Raw genomic sequence first — 24,539 nt, 5'->3', positions numbered from 1 at the left:
AGCCCCACCCACCAATATTTTATCATTGTTTGGTTAGATGTGGCCCTCTCTCTACAGCTCAGCACAGATCCCCTATGGGGCCATTTCAGGAAATGATCTAAGGGGTAATTTACAAAATGCAGGGCAGGGTGCAAAGTGCAGAATTGGCAAATTGCCACACACGGTCGACCACGGGTGCTGATCTTGAGCTCCACAATGAATAGAGGGCTGGGGGTATTTGACAGCAATGCAATCATGAGAGGCAGGCTGAGGAAGCACAGGGTGCTAAAGAGCAGGTACAGGGCTACCATGTCCCCATCAGTGCTGTACTCTGCCTCAGACATAACTGCTGGTTAAAAGAGTACCCCTTAGTACTCTAACCTGGCCTTCTGGGTATGGTCAGCTTCATTATGAACAGATTATGTTCTTAATAGCAGTTTCCTATTCTACTGGACCTATGTTATTTCAGGGAAATTAGGCTTTTTTATTAAAAGGAAACTGTCACAAAAACAAAATGTTTTTCTTTTACTTTGAATTAGTTGAAATACTTTTCTTTCCGTTTGCATATACTCTGGTACACCTGTACCTTGCTACTATTTTCCAGTCATGTATTTGTAGCTAAGTCCAACCTAAATCAATGGCCATTTGTTTTCCTATGGAAGCCAGAAGTGTTCCATCAGCATTGCATTAGGTCTAGTAACCCATAGCTACCAATCTCAAGGTAAGAATTACTGGTTCCCTCTTTGAAAGCAAATAGGGAATATTAGACCTAATGTAAATGTTGCAACTTTTACCACAGCACTCTGTCTCCTTCCATGATGCTATCATAAAACCAGAGTAGAGCTGTTACCTACTTTGGATATAATGCCATGAACCCCACTGAGGAGGGACACTCTGAGCTGGGCAGGATCCTGCAAAGTTTGGCAGAATGCATGGATGCAAATGATATGCAGCAAGTCTGCTTTAGGCATTTTGGTGTAATGATGTGGGCTTGTAAAAATAACTACAAGAAGTAGTATTTTATAAACAAAATACAAAATTGTATGGTAAGTAGACCCCAGCATATTGGCAAAGGCAGGGCTACCATATAGGGACTGATCAAAGCAGGGGGACAGTACAGTTTAAACTATTTTTAATACTTCTTTAAAATAAAAAGTCTCATAGAAATAACAGGGAATAACAACTTAGAAGAATATACTATGATTTTTTACTTAAATAACATCTGTACACCTATACTCATTTAATAAAATGTGTCCTGTCACTGTTAGATCTGAAATTGCATTTGCCCCCCAAAAAGCACAAAATAGAATGTAACAACTGTTACACAAGCATATACATATTTAAGGACAAATAATCAGTAACAGCAGATGTATATACATAAATAGCAGAAGATAAACATAACAGAGAAAGTTGTCAGTGTGGCCATTCCATTTACAATTGACCCGATAAAAAATACACGGGCAGATTTATCAAAATGTGAGTTTAGAACTTAATATATTAAAACCCTATTTCTATTCATTCCTAAAGGATTTTTAAAATCTTATTTATCAATAGGTTCAAGTAAGAGTTAACTATTGATGATAAGTGAATCTGTCTCATTTAGCTTCGACACGGGGAAATCCATGAAACGTTTAATTTTCTACCGGCCATGCCCATTTTTACACATCTACAACTTTTTTTTCCCTTGTCCGTGACTTTATTTGATGTGAGGTGAATTTTTGCATGACAAATTTTTGCTGAAGTTTCATGAAACAATTCACCAATGCCAAAATGTGGAAATTTGCTGGGAATCCATGTCTGGTGAAAAAATTCGCTCAACACTATTCACCATTTGATAAATACATTCTGAAAAGGAATGAATGGAACATGGGTAAAGGTTTCTATATTAAGCTCTAAACTCATATTTTAATAAATATGCCCCCACAGTACAGTTTTTTTCTATATAAAATCACATTATTTCTTGTCTGCTAGATTTTCTGGTGTAGACCGTGTACTTTTGTAGGTTGGACTGCAGCCAAAGCTTGCAGGTTGCACATCCTTGGGCTGAATGATCACTTGCACACTGCCGCTGGCTCTTTATGTAGCAACAATACAAATAAACACTAATATTTTTCTTAGATTTGTATACAATTTTTTAGTATTTAAATAACTTTTTAAAATTTACATTCCAGTGTAGCAACAATATACAGAGTAAAATTAAGTTTTGCTGACAGTAGTATATCACTATTGGTCAGTTTCCTATTGGAGTTCATTTTGATTGGAAATTCTCTTTTTATACACTTACTTCTTGAGCCCTAACTTCTAGTATTTTCTAGTATTTAGAAATCCTTTGTTATTCCATTTATTCAGTTTTAATGTAGTTTGTCAATGAGAACAGCCTGTATATTTCCATTTGTAAGTTAGAACTTGGTTTCATTTGGCATCTAAAAAAGAATTGTACTTCATTAGCTTGTTATAAATAATTAAAAAATAAATGTATTACTTGTATACTAATATTTCTTCATTAAGCTTCATTAATATAAATAAAATTTTATGTCAGTGCTGTCCAACTTCTGTCGTACCAAGGACTAGAATTTTTATAGCCTCCATGGTGGAGGACCAATAATTGAAGAGAGTTTTGACCATTCCCCTTTTTTAAACTGCGTCCACAGCTTTTAAGACTGTCCCTACATTAATGGTGGTAGCACAGCAAAAACCCAAATGGTTGGTGCTCACTGCCAGGTTCACCTCCCAAAGGCAGCGTAGGGCAGGCAGAGTATGGCACACACAGGCAGGGTAGGGAAGGCAGAGTATGGCACACACAGGCAAGGTAGGGCAGGCAGAGTATGGCACACACAGGCAGCATAGATCAGGCAGAGTATGGCACACACAGGCAGTATAGGGCAGACAGAGTATGGCGCACACAGGCAGGGTAGGGCAGGCAGAGTATGGCACACACAGGCAGCATAGAGCAGGCAGAGTATGGCACACATAGGCAGTATAGGGCAGACAGAGTATAGCACACACAGGCAGCATAGAGCAGGCAGAGTATGGCACACACAGGCAGTATAGGGCAGACAGAGTATGGCGCACTCAGGCAGGGTAGGGCAGGCAGAGTATGGCACACACAGGCAGTACAGGGCAGGCAGAGTATGGCACACACAGGTAGCATATGGCAGGCAGAGTATGGCACACACAGGCAGCATGGGGTAGGCAGAGTATGGCACACACAGGCAGCATAGGGCAGGCAGAGTATGGCACACACAGGCAGCATAGAGCAGGCAGATTATGGCGCACACAGGCAGGGTAGGGCAGGCAGAGTATGGCACACACAGGGAACTAATGGCAGGCAGAGTATGGCACACACAGACATGGTAAAGCAGGCAGAGTATGGCACACACAGGGAACACAGGGCTGGCAGACTATGGCACACACAGACAGGGTAGGGTAGGCAGAGTATGGCACACACAAGGAACACAGGACCAGCCAAATATGGCACACACAGGCAGTGTAGGACAGGCAGAGTATGGAACACACTGGCAACAAAGAGCAGGCAGAGTATGGCACACACAGGTAGAATAGGGCAGGCAGTACATACAGTGACACAATGCTGGCACTGCTCCCACAGTCTGTCAGAGGTGTGAACAGGTGAACAATGTGGGTGCTTACAGTCTGAGCTGGTTGTGCAGTTTGTTAAAGGTGTGAACAGTACAGGGGATTACATGTTTAAACAATACAGGGGTTTACAGCCTATATCTGAGGTGTGAATAATGCAGGGGCCAGTTAATCTCAGTACTGATACAATTTAAAGCTTACACAAAAGGTAAGCAGCCAGAGCATCCATACAAGTGGGGGGCCACATTGGGAGGGGCAGGCTGGATGCGGCCTGCAGACCACCAGTTGGACAGCACTGTTGTGTGTTATTTATAGTTATTATCTTTTATTTTGTTTACAGTCTCAGCCGCAATACAATATAATATTAATGATGTGACATACAGAAAAGAACCTGACCCTAGTGGTGGAGCATATCATTAGTATTAATAGCAGCTATCAGTCACTTGTGGTGATAGCTGCATTTTGGCCAGAAAACACTAGTTTAATGAAAGGTTTCATAGGAGAATTTAGAATGTTGTGGTAGAAAATACATCCCATGTGCCATAAGCCTAAAAAACTGAAAAGGACCAGCCAAAATTGTACTATTGTACTGTCCACTTCAGGTCTGGACTGGGATTCAAAATAGACCCTGGCATTTCAAATACACAGAAGCCCCAAAAGCTCCCCACCAGCCCACTAAATAATGGCTGTCTATATGGCATCTTTCAGAAGCCCCAGAACCCACAGATTGCCAGTCCAGGCCTGCTCCAGTTCAACCAGACAGATAGAAATATAATTACGGGATGTATTTAATTCTTCTGAATTAGGCAAAAGTACACAAAAAGTTAAATTCTACAGTCTTATTCCTAAACCTACAGTAAGGCAAGATTACTTACAGTGATGGCTCTGTTACGCAGATTTTCATCTGTATATCCATTTATGTATGTGTAATAATTTACCTCCTGTTAACAAAAGTAAGGTTTTTAATGCAAAACCTTTCCAAAACACATGTAGATTAGCAAAAGATTGTTTTTTATTGGTTACCTTGGCAGGCTGTATATCATAAGGATATTTCATGCCCTTTTTCGCTATACTGTGCAACACAGCATCATGGACAGTGAGAAAGAAAATTGATGTCTGAATTTCATCATCAAAAAATTCACAGTTTTCTAGTTTATACAGGAGGTCACCTAAAGCAAGATAAAGTAGAAATAAATCTTAAGTTCTTTGCATTTTGTAATCTGTCTGTCTGCCTACCTATCATGTCTATTTATTTGACTTGCTTATATCGCTGAACTATGTATGACATTTGTACTGTTGGGTATATATCCTAATATACTTAGATACTGTACTTCTGTAATGAGATATGTCTACCAAATACATACTTATGATGCAGTTAACCCTTACATGGGGGGTGGTTACTGTGCACAGGAAAGATTTTCAGTAGCAGCTATTCACATTTACACACTTAGCCTTATTTATTAACACTGGGGTAGTTTTGCACACCAGGCCACAAACATATATATATATTAGAAGATACAAAAGTGGTAGTGTTTAATCCAGAAATCATGTTATAATTAACACGAAAATATTAGATTGGAATTGATAGGAATCTGAAGGTAGATTATTGCACTGTAAAGTAAAAGTTTGACTGTGTACATCACAAATTTAATGCAATCTATTGAGCAATGAAGACCTAAAATGTCTAATTAGATAACAACACAAAAAATATCAAAAATGTGTTGAAAAAATAACTTACTGTCTATATTGGCTATGTATACATCAACATCAATCCTGATATATTCTTTAATTGTCTAAAAACAAAAAGACATTAGATTAATATAATAAAAAGCAAATGATTTTATGCAATACTGGAGAACTAAAAAAGGTTTTGTGCCCATCAGAAAAGGGCTGGGTCTGAGGCCTAATGTCATTCTTGTGTGATGGTATTTTCCTGCCTTTTTCCATGTACGTACGATGACATACAAACTCCAAGGTTGGTTTGCTAATGCATGACTCCTCTTTCTACTATTAACAGGACACAAACAACCAAGATAAATGGTGGCATTCAATGGGAACAATGGCTTTTCTAGATCAAAGTAAAATATATAGATATAATAATAATAAAGAAGATAAAGCTATAAAAAAAATAATTATACCATCTTTTCTAGTGGACAAATCGAATGGAAAATAATGATTTTTTTGCTGTGGTTTTGAACTTTGTAGCTTCTCTGCTAACTGCTGATTAAACCCTTACTTCTGAACTACCAGCAACTATCTATATTAGACTTAAATCCTACCAACCAAATGGTGTGTTTGAATGTGTTTGTGTGTGTATGTATAAAGGAGATATTAAACAGAATAAGGGTAGAGAGAGGTTAAAGATAAAGACATGGTTTGAAGGATAAGAGGAAGCGGGTATTATAACATTTTATAATGACCCTTATAAGAGTAGCAAATACAATAGGTAATAAACTACAGTATAGGAAAGACTGGTGAAATAAAACACATACTACAAAAATGTTTAAGACTCAAGGTTAATGTGTACAGCAAATAAAATCCATGATTGCCTGTTTTCTTTTTTTATGCCATCCTATGGAGCAATATGACATTTGCTCAAAACCGCAAAACACATTCTGTTGAATTACCACAGGAATCAGTTTTTATAAATGTGTCAATTTGTTAAAACTTCTGACACAGTTAAAAATGTTTTTATACATATACAATAGATACATCTATTAGATGTTCCCTTCTTCCCATTGTATATTTATTCATAGATTGTGTGAACTTACTGATTTCAAGCTTTTCATCCCAGACACATCAATAAATGACACTGCTCCAAAATCAAGAATTAAACTGTGAATGTCAACCTTTGGGACCACAATATTATATGGAAGATCTGCATTCCAGTCTATGTGAAAGGGAAGGTCATTAGGATGAATGGGATTGTATAGCTCTTCAACTCTGTTGTTATCTAATTCATCATCGGAGGCATTGTATTCATATGAGGTACAGACCAAACCTTTCTGTTAAAGAGAGAGAACATTGAAATATGCCATTATTCTTATATATATTTCTTATATACACTTTGTCCATATTCTTTGGTGGGTTTTAAAATATTTACATTTTATGTTCTGTAACTCCCAATAGCTATCAGGTTGCTATAGCCAGGCAACCAGGCAGCAGTGTGTTGAATGTTAGAAGGCAAGATCAATAGGAAAGAACCAAAAATGAAAGGTGTTAATAAGGAGTTAAAAACACAAATTACAATAAAATCCAGCTGGTCATACGTGGGCAGATTTAAGATGCCCATTTGGTCCTTTTTGGTTACCTCTCTACAGTAAATCTGAATAGCCAGGTAATAATTTAGAAGCCAAATAAGTTAAATGATGAAAGCTGATTAGTTTAGAAAATAATTATAATCTACTACAAGTTAATATAAAGGTGAACATTCCCTTTAAGTTTAAAAAAATAGAAGAAAGACTGATCTGCTTGCAGGATGTACTTAGGCCCCCTGATGAGACCCCATAACCAGTAGCGCTCGGTAACTGAAAATGCACAATAGGGTTACAAGGCCACAGATGACTCCTGCACACTGTATTCAGCCCACAGAAGCTTAAATACATAAGATGAAATGGAACATAAGATGTGCAGTATAGAGGTTAACAGAATGGCCCATTATATGTACATATTAAGAATATACAGGTATGAGAGGGAGAGGAATGTGCACAACTATTTAGAGAGTATGAGTTAAGATGAACATGCTTTATGATGGGCATTAAGAGAGCGCTGGATAACAGATAAGCTTACTTTTATATTATAAGTGCAATTTAAGTTATAAGCAAGTGGATGCATACTTATATGATATGATAACAATATGTTGTTATGTAGTTAAAGACACTGGGGGTCATTTATAAAGTTCACGTAGTGCATAATTTTTGTTGCATATGGTTGTTTTATACGTGTTCTCCCCTAAATGGTTAAATTTTGCACTGTTGTGCCCGTCTTTCCTTTTTTTGCAAATTGCTATGAAATGCACATACAAATTTGCAAATGGCTCGCAAATATGATTAAGGTTTGTATGAGCATGGCCATTGTGGGTGTTTGTTGTACATAAAAATAAAAAAATTGCAATTGTATTTGCACATTAAATACACAAATCTTGTCTAGATTTATAATTATAAGCACAGGCAGGGCAAATATGTTATTTGTGCGAATAATTCTGTGCTGTGTGAACTTTATAAAGGAGCCCCACTAAGTTTTCCCAAATACAGCAATCAATGAGCTATGTAGCATTTAAACATCACCAATTTAATAGCAAATGTCTAATTGATTACTAAGGGATACTACTCCTGGGCAAACTTAGTGCCTGTTATTACAAAAGGTGGTACTTATGTGTAAAGCATCTCTATACTACTGAAGATGCCAGAGTGATAATATCATCTTGGAGCAGATAAATCATAGAAGAAACACTCAAGCAGGCAAGACATTACAGATTTTCAGTGTATGTCTTTATCTGAAGTTACAGTATAAAATTCTGCAATTTTCTAAAAACAGCTTGGGTAAACAAGGCAATTTTAAGTAATTATTGATTTGATCAGGTTACCTTAATCACTCGAGACTTGTCTTCTACAAAGGCGAGGCATAGTATTATTTTACTTAATTCCCTCACCATTTGTTTATTTATTACTATATAATCAAAGGCACCATACACCAACATAAAGAGGAACTTACTGGTGTGACATGCAGAACTCCTTCCTTTAGTAACGCACTGATTTTTCGCAGGGCCTTATTTCTCTTCCGTAAAATTCTCAGTGGATTAAATCCAACCTGAAAATAGGAGGTTGTAATGAATAGAAATACACATTGTCCTTATGCATTGCAGGCTTCTTTACAATTTATCCTACTTACAGCAGCAGAAACCTTCTCTTTAAAGAAACCAGCATTAGCAAAAAAGATAGGAGAAGGACATTTGAAGATTAGTGTTCCTTCTGGTTCATAGATCTAAAGACAAATGAGAAATAATTATGCATTAAGCATTCCAGCATAATGCTGCCACTGTATAACAAACCAACCGATAACTCACTTCTGTATAGTCTTTTTTGTTTTTGTAAATGTCGCTTCTTCCGATATTGGCTATGACTGTGAATTTGGGGCTGTAAAAAAACAAACATTAAATTTTTACTTGTCTTTACTGTTGCATATGGGATCATACTTAAGAATATATACTCTTTCAAGAGCAATATGTGGCAACTCTTGATTATGTTCAAAAGTGCAGAAAATCCAATTTATGACACAGCCAATATCAGGACCATGAGTATTTCAGAGAGAGGGGTTGGACCACATTTAATTTGAGATTACATACACCATTTTATCTATAATTCTATATAGCAGGTATGCCTTCCTTTTTTAACATCCAAACAATAACTCATTTTTATCCTCAGTCAGCTAATAATGTAGTAATAGTGTTAGTATAACATAAATTGAAGTTGCAGTTTATGTCAGAGCTGAAGTGCAGGGGATAGGATGACAAGTTCTAGAATAAGAATATTGCAACTGTGAGGCTGTAACCTGAGGTTGCTTAGGAGAGCATACCCATTAGTGAGCAGTAGAACCCTGCCAGAATCAGTCTTTACCAACACCCTTTTGTGGCCCTGGAACTCTCTGCTGCAAACTGACAGTGAGAACCTGAACACTGCAGCGTGCACTGTAAAAATAGAGCCAGCTTGGGCAAATATTTCTAACATTAAGAGCTTTACGGGAGGGATTGCTCCCATTTACATTAGCTTTACATATGATTATGAGTGCTATTCTAAGAAAGTGTGCAATTTTATTTTTTAGTACAGGTATGGGACCCATTATCCAGAATGCTCAGACAGAGCAATAGTTTTTTGGCTGCTGGGGTCAGTGACCCCTATTTAAAAAAAAATCAGAAGAGGAAAGCAAATCATTCAAAAACTATGAAAAAAAAGAAATGGACCAATTGAAAAGGTTAGGCCATTCTATGATATTCTAAATGGTAACCTGAAGGTGAGTCACCCCTTTAAATGTTAAATTTGGTGGCAAAGTGACACAACTGCGCAGGCCTGAAGGACACCCACACGCCGACACCTGCACAAACGGACTTGGGGACCGATACGCCGAAAAGTAGTGTGCCGGTCTCCCAGTGGACATTTCAAAGAAAAATATTTAACACTTTACATCTACATAAGGTTTGTGGCTATTTTATAACAAAAACACATGTGGTTCTGCCATAAATATCAAAGGTCACTGATTTCCATTTCTGAAGTATTTTATAAAGTTTGCATGGGCGGAGTGTGCAGTGCAACCAAAGGAGCAGTTTTTATTCCAGTCACCAGGCAAAGTATTTATAAAGTGAAACAACCTCTATAACCGAGATAAAATAGCTCACCCCTCCAGTGGGTAAACAACCCTATTGTTACAGATACAAGCTGTAAAACTGTGGCATAGATGCACTTTATTTACACAGACACGAAAAGCCTTATTATCTTGCCAAATAATGAAATATCTATAAATGTTTTACTGCCACTGGAATGTGATTTGGTTTTGATGAAACATACTATCCCATGATACAGTCTGTGCAAAAATGTTATAAGGTCAAAAAACAAACAGCAGTGTGAAAATAAAATCTATATAACTTGCTGAAGTGTAACTTGATAAAAACATACTCTTTTGGTTACATGAGTTTCCAGGTAGAATATAACACAATATAACAGTCATTTGTCAAGGACACTTAACACTGCTGAAAACACTGGGGGTATAGATTTTATCCTTGTGAGCTAACGAGATGTCTGATTTAGGAAACAAATTGAAATGCATGCCTGGCCCCATCCTGGTGCTTATTCATTACTCAGTCCCTCCCCTACAAGGGGTGCAAGGTTTCAGTGATTCAATAATTCCATATATTTTTAAATCAATTATGGACCCACATTTTATAAATGCCAAACTTGAGTCACACATTTTAAACATGAAATTTGCCTATGAAGGATCATGCCTATGAAGAGAACGACAATATGGGCACACAGGAACTTAGTGAAGGGACCCATAGGGTAAATGGTCCCTATGGCTTTAAATCCCTACAGGTCCAGTTCCCTTAGTTGCTGGGCAGAAAGGAATGTATCAATGTGAGTTAATTAACATATGTGTGCTATTGGTTAGAAGGTATGGTGACCACATCCTGCCTCACTTTGGTATAGTGCTGGGAAAGGAGTGGCATCTTCCTGTTTGCTTCCACCTGAGGAACAGGGTAGATGTGTGTGAGAGCCCAGGGCAGGGGCCCAGACCCAGTGAAGTTGGGGAACAGGGCCCTGTGAATGAGGCATTAGATAGTGGCAGGTGTAGCTTCCTTTATAGTACACTCTTGGAGTGTAAGGCAGTTAGAGTTGAGCTAGAAAGAGCAGTTCTGAGCTCCTACATTGGACTTGCAGTTTTGGAGGTATCTCTCCTAGGCCACATTGCCTGTAGTTTAGGGATCCAAGTGAATAGGAAATCAGGATAGAGAATTCCCTGAGGTGATCCTCTACGGGGTGTGTCCAGGAGTGAAGTGAGATTCCTGCCAAGTCTGTCCGCAGGGGAGTGTCAGTCTGTATTACACTCTGTATGTCAGGGGTGGCTAATACATCGATCGAGGTCAACCACTCGATCCCCCGTGGATTCCTGGTGGACCACGGTCAAGCTGGGGAAGCGGAAGTGCTGCATGAATGCGTACGTAAGCTGTGTTGACTGAAAAAAGTCTGCCCACTCCTGCTGTATGTGATGTTGCCTGTACCACTGGAGAAGCTTTATTGTGAGTAACCCTGTGGATGTTTATTAAGCACTTATTATTTTGTTCAACTGCAAGAACCTTCTGGTGCCCATTTGTTACTCTGCACTGCACACAGTTACAGTGGGTTGTAGTTGCACCACACCATAGGTCTGTTCAGTCAATTACACTTTGCGAAGGCCCACCCTGAAGGATTGAGTCGCGTGTACCCCATGCTCTAAACCTACACTAGCTGTGCTGTTGGCTTGGTTACAGCCAAGAAGGGGTTACATTAGCATTAAAAAAATCTTGTTGCTTGGCACATACGTCAAACACAGGTTAATGTGATAATACTGAAAAGTCTTTAAAGATACTAACAATTGTGGAAAAAAAAAAAAAGATACTTACAATTGTGTGCGAAACACTACAGTTAACAACTCATATCCTACTCCAGCTGCCAGCCCATAATCAAGCCCAAGAATAACTACAGCTATGAAGGTCACAATCCATACTGACTGTCAAACATAAACAAATAATGTAATATTAGTCTCATTCATTTATATAGCATCAATATATTTTACACAAGACTTAATGGAAACTATTCATCATTCACATCAGTCCCTGCCATTGTGGAGCTTACAATTCAAGGGGCCAATTTATTAAGTATCAGTAAAGATAAATACCACTCAATAAAAAATGATCAATACTATTTGTTTTCCACATTGGAATAAAAATAATTTAATGGTTTTTACTCACATGCAATTTGCATTGGGGAGCAAAGATTTGGATGGGTTGTAGCACTCTGAGCTGTAAGCCGCCCTGAGCACTACCACTACCACTGCTGCGCAGTGCAGAAGAATTGACACAGGTACTTTCTTTTTTGTAAGGGCTTGTACTTACAGGCACTTTGCCCTGCATTTCCCTGTGGTGGAGGGCACCAATGTTCCACCACAGGAAACACCCATGAGTACAAGTCCTTAAAAACTTTAAAACACGTTTCTGAATGTCAGGAAACTATTGATAAGTAGGGGAAATGACAAACTGCTGGTGCCATTCCTTCAGGATTCCCCACTTCTGTGTTTGATAAACCTGCCTCTTTCCAATTGCATTTATACAACACACACATTAGGGTGTGTTTTATCAGAAGCCAATAAACCTGCCTGTACATTTGCTGCGTGAGGGGGGAAACAGGAGAACCCATAGGAAACACAGATGTGACAAGAACATACAAAGTCCTTGTAAATAGTGCCCAGGTCAGAATGGAACTCGGAGCAAGGCTGAAGTGCACTGCTTCAGTTACATTTGCAGCTGTTTACTTGCTTTTCCGCTTGGCTGAAAAATAAACTCTGACACACAATATTACAATACTGTATACAGTACCAACCATATAAATGCAGTTCATATGGGATTTACTGTCTGTATAAAAAATAAAGGTGTTTGGCAAACAAAGGGAGAGAGTTTGCACTAGTTTTATACAGACAATTTATAGACGACTTTGGTCTCATATATGCAGGCACAGACGGGGTGTAAAGAATAGATGTGTTTTTGATTGTTCCTACTAAATGATGATTAAAATGCAGGGCATTCTGTCTGTAATAAAACCTTGTTTCCATAAATTCTTTGTAGAGTATGGAGCTTACAGAAGGGCTCTTTGTAGTCCAGAGACCTTGGACATTGCTCAGTTCTGCTCTTGTGAGCACACAAGGAATGCACTGATAAAGACTCTTATGAAATGTTGGTGAGGGATCAAGACATGTGATGGCAATTTCTGCTACTTTTTACCTTTGCAAAGAATATACATAAGCAAATGTATTCGTTTTTTTTTCCTTTAACTTACACAATCATATTTATCCTTCCGCCACAAATTTCGAATTTCGGAAAACTGCATCAGCATTCCCTTTAAATTAATTAGCACCAGAGCTCCAAGCACCGACTGAAATAGAAATACACAAAATACTGTATATAATTTATAAAACATATTTTTTTCAAACATAATAATTACAATAATAATACTAAATGAATAGATCATCTCTAATTTATAACAATAATGCTAATTTATTACAATAATGTTACTAAATGAATATATTCTCTCTAATTTATAACAAAAATAACACTAATTTATGACACTAATAATACTAAATGAATATATTCTCTTTATAACAAAACATTATAGGCACAAAAACATAACATCATAGGCAAAAATCATAAGGGGTTTATTATTAACCTCCCCTCACAAATAGTGATGAGTGAAAAATTTGCAAAAAGGCAAACATTTGAGAAATGCATTGGAGTCTTTGGGAGTTTTTTTGCAGCAAAACCCAGTGAAAGATTTTGCTCATTTTGGAATAATGGTAAGTTCTAAGTGCAAGACTTTCTTTTTAGTACTTCTTGCCAGTGTCATGTGGTATAACTAGCAAACAAGCTGCAAATGAATTCCTGGGGTTCTGATTTAGATTCAAAATATATTCTATACGTAGAACCTTGTTATATGATGTTAGCATACCTTTGGTAAGGTTTTCAAGAGGAATCCAACAGCTAAAGTTACAATCATAGCAATCAGAGCTGACAGGACTCCAGCAATCTGTAAATAGACAAATAACATATAATTGTAAAATATATTAAATATATTTTAAATATAATATTTTATTGGGGGTTATTGTTGATCAGTTGATGGCTAGCAGGTCCATGGAAGAATCACAAAGCTAATCAAAAAATGTACAGCCTATTAATACATCCACAGCAGTGATAGGCTAGGACCTTTAAAGTCTAAAATTCTGTAGAGCAGGGCTGTCCAACTGGCGGCCCACGGCCCCCCTCATTGTGGCACATATAGGAAGGGTAGGGCAGGAAGAGTATGGCACACAGGCAGGGTATGGCAGGCAGAGCATGGCACACAAAGGCAGCATAGGACAGGCAGAGTAGGGCACACACAGGCCACAGGCTGTGTGTGCCCTAATCTGCCTGCCCTATGCTGCATGTGGGAGGTGAACCTGGCAGTGAGCACCAACCATTTGGGGTTTTGCTGTGCTACCACCATTAATGTGGGTATGGTCTTAAAAGCTCTTTTTATAACATGGGTGTGGTTTGAAATGGGTGTGGTTTAAAAAGGGGGAGTGGTCAAAACTGGCTTCCATTATCAGCCCTCCACCATGTAGGCCAGAAAAATTCTATCCCTCGGTACCACAGAAGTTGGACAGCACTGCTGTAGAGAAAGACCTTTGCTGGGGGAGGAATGCAGTGGATATCCATCTCTATGTACACCTCTGTGTTAATTAATTATTCCGTTTCATGTATTTGAATGTGGATTAGTCAGATGAAGGTTTGATTCTAAATTTAGATCAGATATTATAAGATTCTGGGTGAGTAATTCACCATCTTAGGGGCTGTGGCACCTATACTAGCCCATTTCTGTTAAAGGAAAACTTTACTTTTTGCCCATTTTAGCTGGTGAATTATTTATGTGTCTATATCAGAGTTAAAAGTTCAATTAACTTAACTGGTTAGTTCCCAAATTCTTACTAGTGGCTTTACAGCTTTATAAATAATAAATGTATAAATATCCCACTATTTACATATCAATTAATGGTGTAGAAGCTGTTTTGTGCCACTTTTTTTTATACTACTTAATAACTATGCCATTTGTTTTAGACAGAAGTAACATTTTTATTTATTACCTGGGATTTGCCTCCTGTGCTCTCCTGTACAGCTGAACGTGATAAGGATGTACTAACAGCAAAGCCTCGGAAACACCCGCAAAATATGTTACTAATTCCAAATGCCACCAGTTCCTGCAGTACACAAAAGTTCATATTTTAACAGTAATTTAAGTATTACAAAACACTGCCTGTTACTGAAAGTTATGCAGTGCAAATATATTATAAATGATTTATTCAAAGTCATCTTTTTACCTGTTTAAAACAGAATTAAATCAATTTTCATCAAATACACTCAAAAATAGGGTTTTTGCCTTTAAGTATTGGACTCATATATTAAAAACCTGGGTTGATAGAAATTGTGGGTAGTGCAGTTCTGCTACAACCTAAGCTGGTGGACCAACAGTTACACTCCCATATACCTCTATGGAGTCACATGAAAAATAGATCATCAAATCCATGAGGGTAAGACTTGTATTTAATGAATCATGTGATAGAAAGCTGACCTCTGTTTTTAATTTTTGCACATAATGTATTAGTGTCCACGTTTTGATACAGCTAGGTGCAGAGTTTTTGTCTGCAAATGTAAACTCTTTTACATACATTTCATAACCTTTTATCACACTTTTGTTATATCAGTTGTTATGTCATTTTGTAATTTTCTTTTGTAGTTTTAAAGAACTGTTGTGAAAAAAGTTTTATTTGTACAAGTAAACCACGTGAAATCTCATGTAATGTAGAGTTGTAAAAAAGTGTTTATCTTCTGAAATCTTAGTTCATTTCCTGAAATTCACATAAGTTTATGGATCAGGTCATGTGTCACTGAATTTCTGAAGGGATTTACGTGATCTGAAATAATGGCCACTTTTGCCCTCTTATTTAATATTGTTTCCTAAATAATCCTCTTACACTTTTCCCTAACATTACAAATATTTAATCTGGTCAAGTGAAAGGGAGCATGTCAGAGTGGCTACCTGCAATTCTATAGTATAGTATATTATAGCAAAGTTGTGTACACAGTAGTGTATACTCTTATGGCACAGGTAACTTTTGTTAAGATCCACCCATGTGTAAACTTCTTCATAGATATTAATAAATGTTCAAATGACATCCTCTGAAACAGGCTAAGGCAGACATGAAAACACCCAAATGTACAAGCACATTTGAACCTTTCTAATTTTCCTTATTGTGTAAGCTTCACCTACAGCGGGTCAACTTGCCATGCCTATATCATTATTACTTGTCTCTTACAATCTGCCTTTTCTTTCCTTGCTCCAGACTCAGCCTATAAGCCTTGTTCTATTCCACCTGTTACTGCCCCCAGCAGTTCTTCAAACAGCAGTCAGGGTGTGTTTAGTTGTAGGGTTTTTTATGTGATGATTGCTTTATTCGGCTGTGACATGTTCCTGCTGCTTTGCTCCTGAGCCTGATCTTGTCTATTCAGTATTTTGAATAAGAATGATAATGACAATGTGGGGGGGGGTGGTGATATAATAACTGGTTCTAAGTTTGCTCTGGGTATGATATCTTACAGTCATCAGTTCTGGCTAATTAGGACTGGTGCAAAGTTGGTACCTGTTTCTATATAGACCCCCATATGTCTTGTATTTAATGATTTTTGTTCTGCTCCACATTTGATTTGATATCAACTGAGGGTATTCTTTTCTTGAAACATAAACTTCTTTAATTACCAATCCCATTGACTATTGACATAGGTGATATTTAACAGTATTTCCTAGAATGTATTACTACAGTGGTAGATTACACTTCAGATGGCAGTTGCATTTTTGAGTTATACATGTTTTTCTATAGAACAGTCAACAGGGATAATGCAAAATTTACCTGACTGCCATTAATGAGGTAGTCATGCTTCAGTGCATAAACTTTGGCGACAGAATACCCTACAGCAAATGCTACAATTCCTATTGCAAACCCATCTGTTACCAATTCTTGAAATACTTCGACACTTGGTGTTATTGGAGGTTCATACCTGTGTGTTAGTAAAAATGAAATAGTTATTAATCTTAATTATTGACCATGTTGATAATTTAATTGTTGTGTTTTCATGCAATAACAATGGATGGATGTGAGAACAGTAATGAGTTCTTTAATAAATTATACCGTATTTTTCGGACCATAAGACGCACTTTTTTTGCCCCAGAAGTGGGGGGAAAAAGTCCCTGCGTCTTATGGTCCGAATATACTTTAAAAAAATGTTTTTACTTGCCCATGTGGTCTCCGTGCAGGGCCCTCCTCTATTCACCGGTGCTTAGCTGTGGCGCTGTGCGCATGCACAATGACGCGCATGCGTATGGGCATGCGCGTCATTGTGCATGCGCACAGCGCCACAGCTAAGCGCCGGTGAATAGAGGAGGGCCCTGCACGGAGACCACACGGGCAAGTAAAAACATTTTCTTAAAGTATATCTGTAGGCTATATGCTGGTACAGATGGGGGCAATATGTTGGGTGTTGCTGGTACAGGTGGGGGGCAATATGTTGGGTGCTGCTGGTACAGGTGGGGGGCAATATGTTGGGTGCTGCTGGTACAGGTGGGGGGCAATATGTTGGGTGCTGCTGGTACAGGTGGGGGGCAATATGTTGGGTGCTGCTGGTACAGGTGGGGGGCAATATGTTGGGTGCTGCTGGTACAGGTTCGCTTTTAATGCACATAAAATATTTTAGGACAGTATTTGTTTCAGAATCTTTTTTTCTTCATTTCCCTTCTCTAAAAACTGGTGCGTCTTATGGTCCAGTGCGTCTTATGGTCCGAAAAATACGGTATATAGAGAGAGATTCTTCTTGAGAGAAATGCAAATATAACAATATAAACAATCCAAACATTTGCAATGAGACTAAGAAAATATTTAATGCTTGCCATGAAGGTTAAGATTGCTAATGTACAGCCCCCAGTCCAACATTCCCACTACATGTGGGGTGTGTGCAGACAATTGGTAAGGAACTGCATCCAAGGCCTAATGCGGTCTTGCCTTGGTCTGGGCAGCTATACCTAGGCCAATTAGCAGATAAGTTCATGAAGAATGTCCACATCACCCAATGTATGTCCAACTCAATTGACTGAAACTTGAATGCAGGTTTTTAGATTTTGATTTTTACATTAATATCTTTTTGCAAAACGTATTAACATAAGAAGTGTGTGTATATCTAAAGACATGTATATCATGGATTTAGGACAAATAAAATTGTGTATGGCATAAATGGGCTGAGAAGACAAATTGGGTGGTAGTTATTTAGGTATTTGGATGTATAACAGTGGATATACCCAACAAAACTCTAGTTTTCTTAATTTTTGACTCTCAATGGAGAGGTGCTGAGATATCCGAAGTGAGTTGAGATGTACTGTATATTGTCCCTTTAATAGGGCAGATTTAATGAAGGTCAGTTTTCTCAATGTCATGATTTAAGGCATTATTTTTTGCTTTGTTTGCTAGCTTCACGTTTTTTTTAAAGTTAATTATTTTTTCATCTGATTTATTTAAAGAAATTTCAGTAATTTAGGGATTGTAAAAACCATAATAAAATAAGGATTTACAATTTGTGTGATTTTAAAAATAAATTCTTTCAGTGGACTGAAAGTAGCACAAAGACACGGGAAAATATTTACTTGGTATTTCTGTTTTTAGTAATCAAATCTGTCTTATAAAGTTGTTGAATGTAATGCTGCCGAAAATCAAATGTAAGTAATGGCATAAGATGCTTGTGTAGACATTTTGATAAAATCGGTACATTTGGAGAAGATATTCACTCTTTAACTCCAGCAGCCTTCCAGGCACCATTATTGATATAACGCCATTGTCCATGGGTGTGTGCCTAATGACAAATGGTGCTGTTTTGTCAGCTTGATAAAGAACCAAAGTTGTCTTAAACGTTGCAGTACCCATACCAGTGTAAGAATAAAAGTGCTTTTATTGAACCTGGGTGTGCTGAAATCTGACCCATGTTGGTGAGCACCATTCACTATGTTGCACCCATAAGAAATTCACAGATTGGTGAGTGCTGCAATTTTTGCATTTTCATATGGCCAGTTGTACTTATGATTTACTTACCCCTGCTTTAATTCTCCAATAATCTGTATACCATATCTTCCAGCAAAGTCACAGCCATATGAAATCCCTGTTGCTATTACAGTCTGAAAAGCAAAAAAAAAAAAAAAAAAAATTAAAAATCACCACATGGTAAACTTTGAATAATAAAATTAATGAAATCAAATCAAAAATCATAATAACTGCATATTTCTTTCCATTTAAATCGCAAGGAAAGTGAAATTAATTGAATCGGTTCCAATTTGTTAGACTTCCTTACATTTACTTATTTTTTGTAAAAACATACTGATTGGGGGACTTTCTCTCTGAGTGCCATCTTTTTTTTTTTGTTTGTTTCCATGAATCTTTATTTTTCACAAACAGGAATAGCTCCAGCAGCCATTTTAGGAACATTGGCACTCTTGGAAAACAATAATATGAAACAATGAGGGGATTAAGTTCCCACTGAAAGTTCAAGGACAGTCTGTCACTGACTATTCTATTCCTCTGCTATTCTAAGCCTCCATAGGACGTAATGGTACTCGACTGATAAAACCTGCTGAATTTTTTTTTGACAAAAAAAAAGTAACTAAACATTAATAAATCACAAACCATGGAGTTATTTTCGAAAAAATCAAATTTTTGGGGAACAATAACAAAAAAATCAAGTTCTGGCAAAAAAACAATCATATGTCTTGAAATTATCTAGAAGTAAGAAAAAAATCTGACTTTATCTCAAAATTGCCTAGTAAATGTGCCACTATATATACTATTAAGCTGATTTAAAAGGTTCAATTAAATCCTGGCAGTTCAAAGTTTAGTACATTTACAAAACCCGTTTCTACTGTCATCTATATACTGTAGTATATGCATGCAAAGCTGTGAGTAAGAATAGGTATATCTTTTCCCAATTATATGGTTTCAGGGTGTAAAATAAATAGTTAAATCTGATATGATTGCAATTTTTTTTACCAACCAGTACTGAACTTACCATTCTGACATTTTTGTTTGCTATGTCAGTAGGCAAGTTTTGTGCTCTTAGGGGTATTCATAGGTTTTTTGACATTGGAAGTCTTGATAAAGGTCCCATAGAAGTCTGAAATATTGGCTTATTAAATATTTGAAAAAGATTTTGTGTAGAATTAAGCTGGACACAGTCAATGACTATACAAATGCCTGTGCAGTAAGTTAGTACAGACTCACCTTTGGTAAGAATCTATATACTGTATGTTAACCTACTGGCATTAATACTGATATGAGTATCATTGGTAAAGTCAACTTTCCTTATTTTCTATAATTTTTATTGTTTTATAACAGCATTTTCATGTTACATAAATCGAGTTCATATAACAATAATAATAATGTTATTGTACTATTACAGATTGTCATTGATATTGAGATAATATTGGTTTTGCCTTATCTGTGATACTTTGTATCAGCTCCAACAATAGCATTTGCATATATGTTTCAATAAAAATAAAACTATTGAATGAATGCATACTTCATTAAGCAGATAATAGGTGAGTAGGAAGAGTCCCTCCAAATCTATAGTCTATCCATGGTTGCCATATTTTAAGGAATAATGGGTTTTTATCTAGTGCAATCTAGTGTCAGCTTTTCGTTTATGAATATCCAGTCAATTTTGGGCTTAAGTAGGTTGTCATTTTTAGAAGGGGACTTCCAAAATCTTGCTAGAACTTGTCTTGCAGCTAAAAATATCTGGTTAATTAATCTCCTTTGTATAGTTCTCAGCCCTTGAGCTGGTGCTCCCAGTAATGCAACAAATGAATCTCTTAGTAAATTAGCATTTAAGACTGCAAATATTAAGTTGTATACCCGTATCCAGTATCTAGTTGCTTGTAGACAAGTCCACCTTATATGGGCCATAGTCCCCGATGTAGAACATCCCCTAAAATATCTCTCGCTTCAGGTAAGATGGTGTTGTTTGAGCTTTGCTGTACATTTTCCCATCATTTCTTCCATTCAGAGCCTGTAAGTGTTTTACCTAGTTCTTTATCCCAAGACTTAATATATTGGAGATATAGTAATTGTTTTGGGGAGTTAATATGTTGGTATAGAATTGTGATAGCTTTCGGGGGGTAATTCCATCTGTACACCATTTCTCAAAATAAGTCTGGTTTGTAGCTTAACTTGTGTCCAAAGCAAGGATTCTGCAGTGTAAGGGGCCACCATATTGTTTTCTAGATATAACCATAGAGGGGAGGGTAAAGTCAACTTTCCTACCTCTTTTATCCAAGTGTGGAAGAAAATTAAATTAACACACACACACATACACACACACACACACACACATATATATATTTCTTACCATTATAAGTTCAATGGGGATTGGAATTGGTATCTTGGCCTTAAAGCGATCATTTACTTCTTTGACAACGAAAACCACGACCATTATAATAATTGATGTCACCAAATCACATATGTTTGTCAAAGTAATTTTTTTGAAGATGTCTTCCAGAGTCTATAATAAATAAACAATCACACCGAAATCTATTGTGAATGTTGCCAAAAATATATTTTTTTTAGATTCAGAAGGTTTATGCCTCTGGTAGAGTAGACAGAATTTTATTGGTAAATGAGCAAGCTAAGACTGATGCAGAGCAATAAACAAGTAAACAAAAGTTGTAACAAGGTGTGATCAAATATAAACAAAACCCTAAATATTGCCTTTATTTTTACATGTCTAGGTTTTATGCAATTCAAAGCATGTGGACTTAGATTGACTCCCTGCATCACATAGATCAGTGCTGTCCAACTGGCAGCCCGCGGTCAACCCCCCTCTGTGTGGCCCTCCACCTGTCTGGCTACTTTGATGGCTTACCTTTGTTTAAGCTTTAAATGGTATCAGTACTGTGATTAAATGGCCCCCTGCATGGTTCACACCTCAGATTCAGGCTGTAAACCCCTGTATTGTTTAAACATGTAATCCCCTGTGTTATATAGTTATTGTGCAGACTGTAGGAGTAGTGCCAGCATTGTGTCACTGTATGCTGCCTATGTTTGCCATACTCTGTCTGCCAAATGCTGCCTGTGTGTGCCATAAACACAGGCAGCATAAGGTAGGAAGAGTATGGCACACACAGGCAGGGTAGGGCAGGCAGAGTATAGAATACACAGGCAGCATAGGGCAGGTAGAGTATGGCACACATGCAGGGTAGGGCAGACAAAGTATGGCACACACAGGCTGCATAGGGCAGGCAGAGTATGGCACACACAGGCAGCATAGGGCAGACAGAGTATGGCACACAGGTAGCATAGGGCAGGCAGAGTATGGCACACACAGGCAGCATAGGGCAGGCAGTGTATGGCACATGCATGCGGGGTAGGGAAGGCAGAGTATGCCAGGTTTTTGCTGTACTACCACCATTAATAGGGGCATGGTCATGTGATAGCATGGGTGCGGTTTCAAGTGTGTGTGGTTTGAAAAAGGGGAGTGGTCAAAACTGGCTTCCATTATCCGCCCTCCACCATGTATGCCGGAAAAATTCCGGCCCTCAGTACCACAGAAGTTGGACAGCACTGACATTGATTGTCAGGTCTTGATCACATTGCACAATTTCTAACAGGATTTTGATAATTCCTATACCGTGCAATGGTGCGTAGATACTGCTCCTAATTATAAGCTAATGTATAGTATCTAGTAGAATTAAGTCTAAAACAACTGGACTTTTCTGAGTTTTTCTTGAAAACGTTTCACCACTCATCCAAGTGGCTTCTTCAGTTCAAATGACTGGTAGGGAATTCCCCCGGTATTTAAACTCTTGATGGTAGTAGAGTCACACCAATCACAATGGTTCCATTGAACTTGTTCAGTTAGGTGTTAGCTGAAACTGACAGGTGTAAGAAGGTATGATCCAATCACAATGGTACCAAGATTCTCATTGATGAAGGTGTTAATCCTTCAAAGTACATGACTGGAAGTGTGAACTGTTGTGAAACTGCCGGGGTAAGGATGTCAACGCGCCATTGTATGTTGGTGACAAGCGGTGTCTCAGGCCCCCTCCTCTGTTCAGGGATGGTTTTTCCAGGCTGGCATAAATGGCCTCTTTCACACCTCTTTGAAACCATCTGTCCTCTCGGTCCAAAATATGCACGTTACTGTCCTCAAAAGAGTGACCTTTTTCTTTGAGGTGCAGTTCACACTTCCAGTCATGTACTTTGAAGGATTAACACCTTCATCAATGAGAATCTTGGTACCATTGTGATTGGATCATACCTTCTTACACCTGTCAGTTTCAGCTAACACCTAATTGAACAAGTTCAATGGAACCATTGTGATTGGATGTCTGTGACTCTACTACCATCAAGAGTTTAAATACCGGGGAATTCCCTACCAGTCATTTGAACTGAAGAAGCCACTTGGATGAGTGGTGAAACGTTTTCAAGAAAAACTCAGAAAAGTCCAGTTGTTTTAGACTTAATTCTACTAGATACTGTATATCATGACCTGGATGAATGAGAATCTTCATAGACATAAGCTAATGTATATTTTCTAAAATAAAAATGAAAAAAATGAGTGGCATTTCTAGTTTATAACACATTGAAATGTTTCCTATAAAGTCTCACCACAGTGTTCTTGGAAACGTTCATCTTTTGTTGTGTGAAAAGACCTTTGCATATTATATAATAATACTTTGTATGACATGGATTACATATAAGATACAATAATTCATGATATGATTAAACCAAAATGGTATTAGAATACTTACATAAAACATTGACAGTGGACCACTGAAGTTACTGATTTTAAGTCCAAGTATGAATTTGATCTGAGACACTCCCACTAGGACAGCAGCACCAGTGGTAAAGCCACTTATTAGTGGATCTGATAAATATATCACAATGAAGCCAACTTGTAGTAAACCTAGAGCCAACTAAAAGAAAATGACTCATGTAATAAGTGATGAATGTCAGCAACTTGCCATATCAGTGCAAAACAGTGTATTAAGTGCTCACTTCATAAATCCTCATAAAGCAATAAAAATCATCCAGAGGAAGCAGATTTTATTGAAGCAATTTAATATAGAGTGCTAATGAAAAATAATATGCAGCCTGTGTGCCAACTAAAAATACCAATTGCTTAGAAGTCTACATTTCTGATCACTGAATACTTTCTACAATCTACATTCATACGAGACCTCCAACTTTAGCTCTATAGGTTCTGGCTCCTAGAGCTAACTTTCCAACATGCAACAACCAATACAAGCAAATAACTGTCATTACCTTGTCTACATATGTTCCCATGGTTAACACTCTCTGATCTGCTCAGGAAGGTGCATAATTTATGCTTTGGGTCTAAATTCAGGATTGAGATCTAGAGCTCCAGCCTAGAGCTGGGATGTGCAAGTTTAAAGTATGGATTAAAGATCATAAGGATAAATTAGTACTATAACATGGGGTATATTTTGAGGCCCTTACATGGGGCTGTGGTGCCAGTAAATTAATTAAGGGACTTAAATTAAGATATCTTTAAGGGGAGTCTTTAATCCACAATAAAACCCGGAATTAAT

At 37.6% G+C, this 24,539-nt stretch overlaps 1 protein-coding gene across 1 annotated transcript in view; it reads right to left on the bottom strand.

Annotated features, from left to right (window-relative positions):
* Window positions 1-1,167: 1,167 nt before the first annotated feature.
* Window positions 1,168-24,539, bottom strand: part of LOC101732374 (chloride anion exchanger) — a 32,566-nt gene continuing 9,194 nt past the window's right edge. Inside the window, exons 6-21 of the mRNA XM_031899014.1 lie at window positions 23,739-23,903; window positions 21,338-21,490; window positions 19,033-19,115; window positions 16,810-16,957; window positions 14,989-15,102; window positions 13,818-13,895; window positions 13,152-13,247; window positions 11,723-11,829; window positions 8,639-8,708; window positions 8,464-8,556; window positions 8,287-8,382; window positions 6,345-6,578; window positions 5,312-5,366; window positions 4,597-4,742; window positions 4,449-4,514; window positions 1,168-2,402 (exon numbers count right to left, since the gene is read on the bottom strand). Coding sequence (XP_031754874.1) covers window positions 2,379-2,402; window positions 4,449-4,514; window positions 4,597-4,742; window positions 5,312-5,366; window positions 6,345-6,578; window positions 8,287-8,382; window positions 8,464-8,556; window positions 8,639-8,708; window positions 11,723-11,829; window positions 13,152-13,247; window positions 13,818-13,895; window positions 14,989-15,102; window positions 16,810-16,957; window positions 19,033-19,115; window positions 21,338-21,490; window positions 23,739-23,903 — 1,728 coding nt within the window. The 3' untranslated portion in view covers window positions 1,168-2,378. The remainder of the gene's footprint in view (window positions 2,403-4,448; window positions 4,515-4,596; window positions 4,743-5,311; window positions 5,367-6,344; window positions 6,579-8,286; window positions 8,383-8,463; window positions 8,557-8,638; window positions 8,709-11,722; window positions 11,830-13,151; window positions 13,248-13,817; window positions 13,896-14,988; window positions 15,103-16,809; window positions 16,958-19,032; window positions 19,116-21,337; window positions 21,491-23,738; window positions 23,904-24,539) is intronic.

Source organism: Xenopus tropicalis, chromosome 3 (assembly GCF_000004195.4).
Source record: "Xenopus tropicalis strain Nigerian chromosome 3, UCB_Xtro_10.0, whole genome shotgun sequence".
Taxonomy (NCBI): domain Eukaryota; kingdom Metazoa; phylum Chordata; class Amphibia; order Anura; family Pipidae; genus Xenopus; species Xenopus tropicalis.
Note: the sequence above shows the minus strand (reverse complement) of the source record. Positions and strands in the feature narration are given on the sequence as shown.